Here is a 1,263-nt window from a genome sequence, read left to right on the forward strand (position 1 = left end):
TTATATTTAAATAAAAAAGTATATGTATATACTAAAATGTATTTATAAAATTCATAAGTTTACGATGGATTACAGTCTACCCCTCTTAAAAGAAGTTTTGTCTCGAACTTGACACAAAGTACTTGCTAAAAATTTTGAAAAATATGATCTAGATTTTCATTTGAGAAATACTTGCGTTACTTTTGAACATATTTTTCTATGCCGAGAATCTGTTTTGTTTTGCACATATCACCAAAATAAGCATAAAATGCATAAAAACCTCATCAAAATAGGAAAAAAACGCGAAATTCTATCGCATTCTAACCCCCCCCCCCATCAAAAGAAAATGAATTACGCCCTCGTAACTCACCTCTAGGACCTATTGTGGATATTTCTTCTTCATGTCATATTCGGTTTCCTATGTTGCCTCTTCAGACTCGTGGTTAGACCCAAGTACTTTAACTATATGGACATCCTTATTGTGTATACTACGCACCTTTTTGTTAAGAATCTTCATAGGTCTTTCGTCATAAGTGAGGCTAATATTAATATGTATCCTCTCAGGCTCCAAAACATGACGCTCATCAGGGATATATCGCTTGAGTTGGGAAATGTGAAACACATAATGGATCTTCTCAAACTCCATTGACAACGCCAACCTATAGGCTACTTTCCCAATTTGCTCCAAAATCTCATATGGGTCTACATATTTGGCCCTTAACTTACCCTTTTTCCCAAATCTCATAACGCCCTTAGTTGGTGATACTATCAAAAACACTTTATCACCTACTGCAAACTCATCTTCGCGTCGTTTTACATCGGTAACTCTTTTGCCTATATTGAGCAGCTTGAATTCTAGCCTGAATCAGTTTAACATATTTGACAATTTCCTCAATAAACTTTGTCCCTAAGACTATATTCTCACAAAAGTCATTCCAGCAAATGGGGCTTCTACACTTCCGTCCATATAGTGCTACAAAAGGTGCCATCTTAATGCTCTCATGGTAACTCTTGATATATGAAAATCCGATCAGGTCTAATTGGTCCTCCCAACTATCTTGGAAATCAATAGCGCACGCTCTTAACATATCCTCCATGGTGTAGTTAGTCCTCTAAGTCTGACCATTAGTCGCAGGGTGGAAGGTCGTACTCATCTTTAATGTTGTCCCACGATTTAATTGAACCTTTTTTCAAAATTACGAGAGCAACTTCGAATCACGATCAGAAATAATATCCCTTGGAACCCCATGCAATCTCACTACATGCCTAATGTACGTCTTTGCA

At 36.7% G+C, this 1,263-nt stretch overlaps 1 protein-coding gene across 1 annotated transcript; it reads right to left on the minus strand.

Moving 5' to 3' along the window:
- Positions 1 to 397: 397 nt before the first annotated feature.
- LOC125498624 (uncharacterized) lies at positions 398 to 724 on the minus strand. The gene has a single exon (XM_048646865.1). It carries the CDS (start codon positions 722 to 724, stop codon positions 398 to 400), a length of 327 nt encoding a protein of 108 aa, XP_048502822.1.
- Between the last annotated feature and the right edge of the window lie 539 nt (positions 725 to 1,263).

This window comes from Beta vulgaris, chromosome 6, assembly GCF_026745355.1.
Source record: "Beta vulgaris subsp. vulgaris cultivar EL10 chromosome 6, EL10.2, whole genome shotgun sequence".
Taxonomy (NCBI): domain Eukaryota; kingdom Viridiplantae; phylum Streptophyta; class Magnoliopsida; order Caryophyllales; family Amaranthaceae; genus Beta; species Beta vulgaris.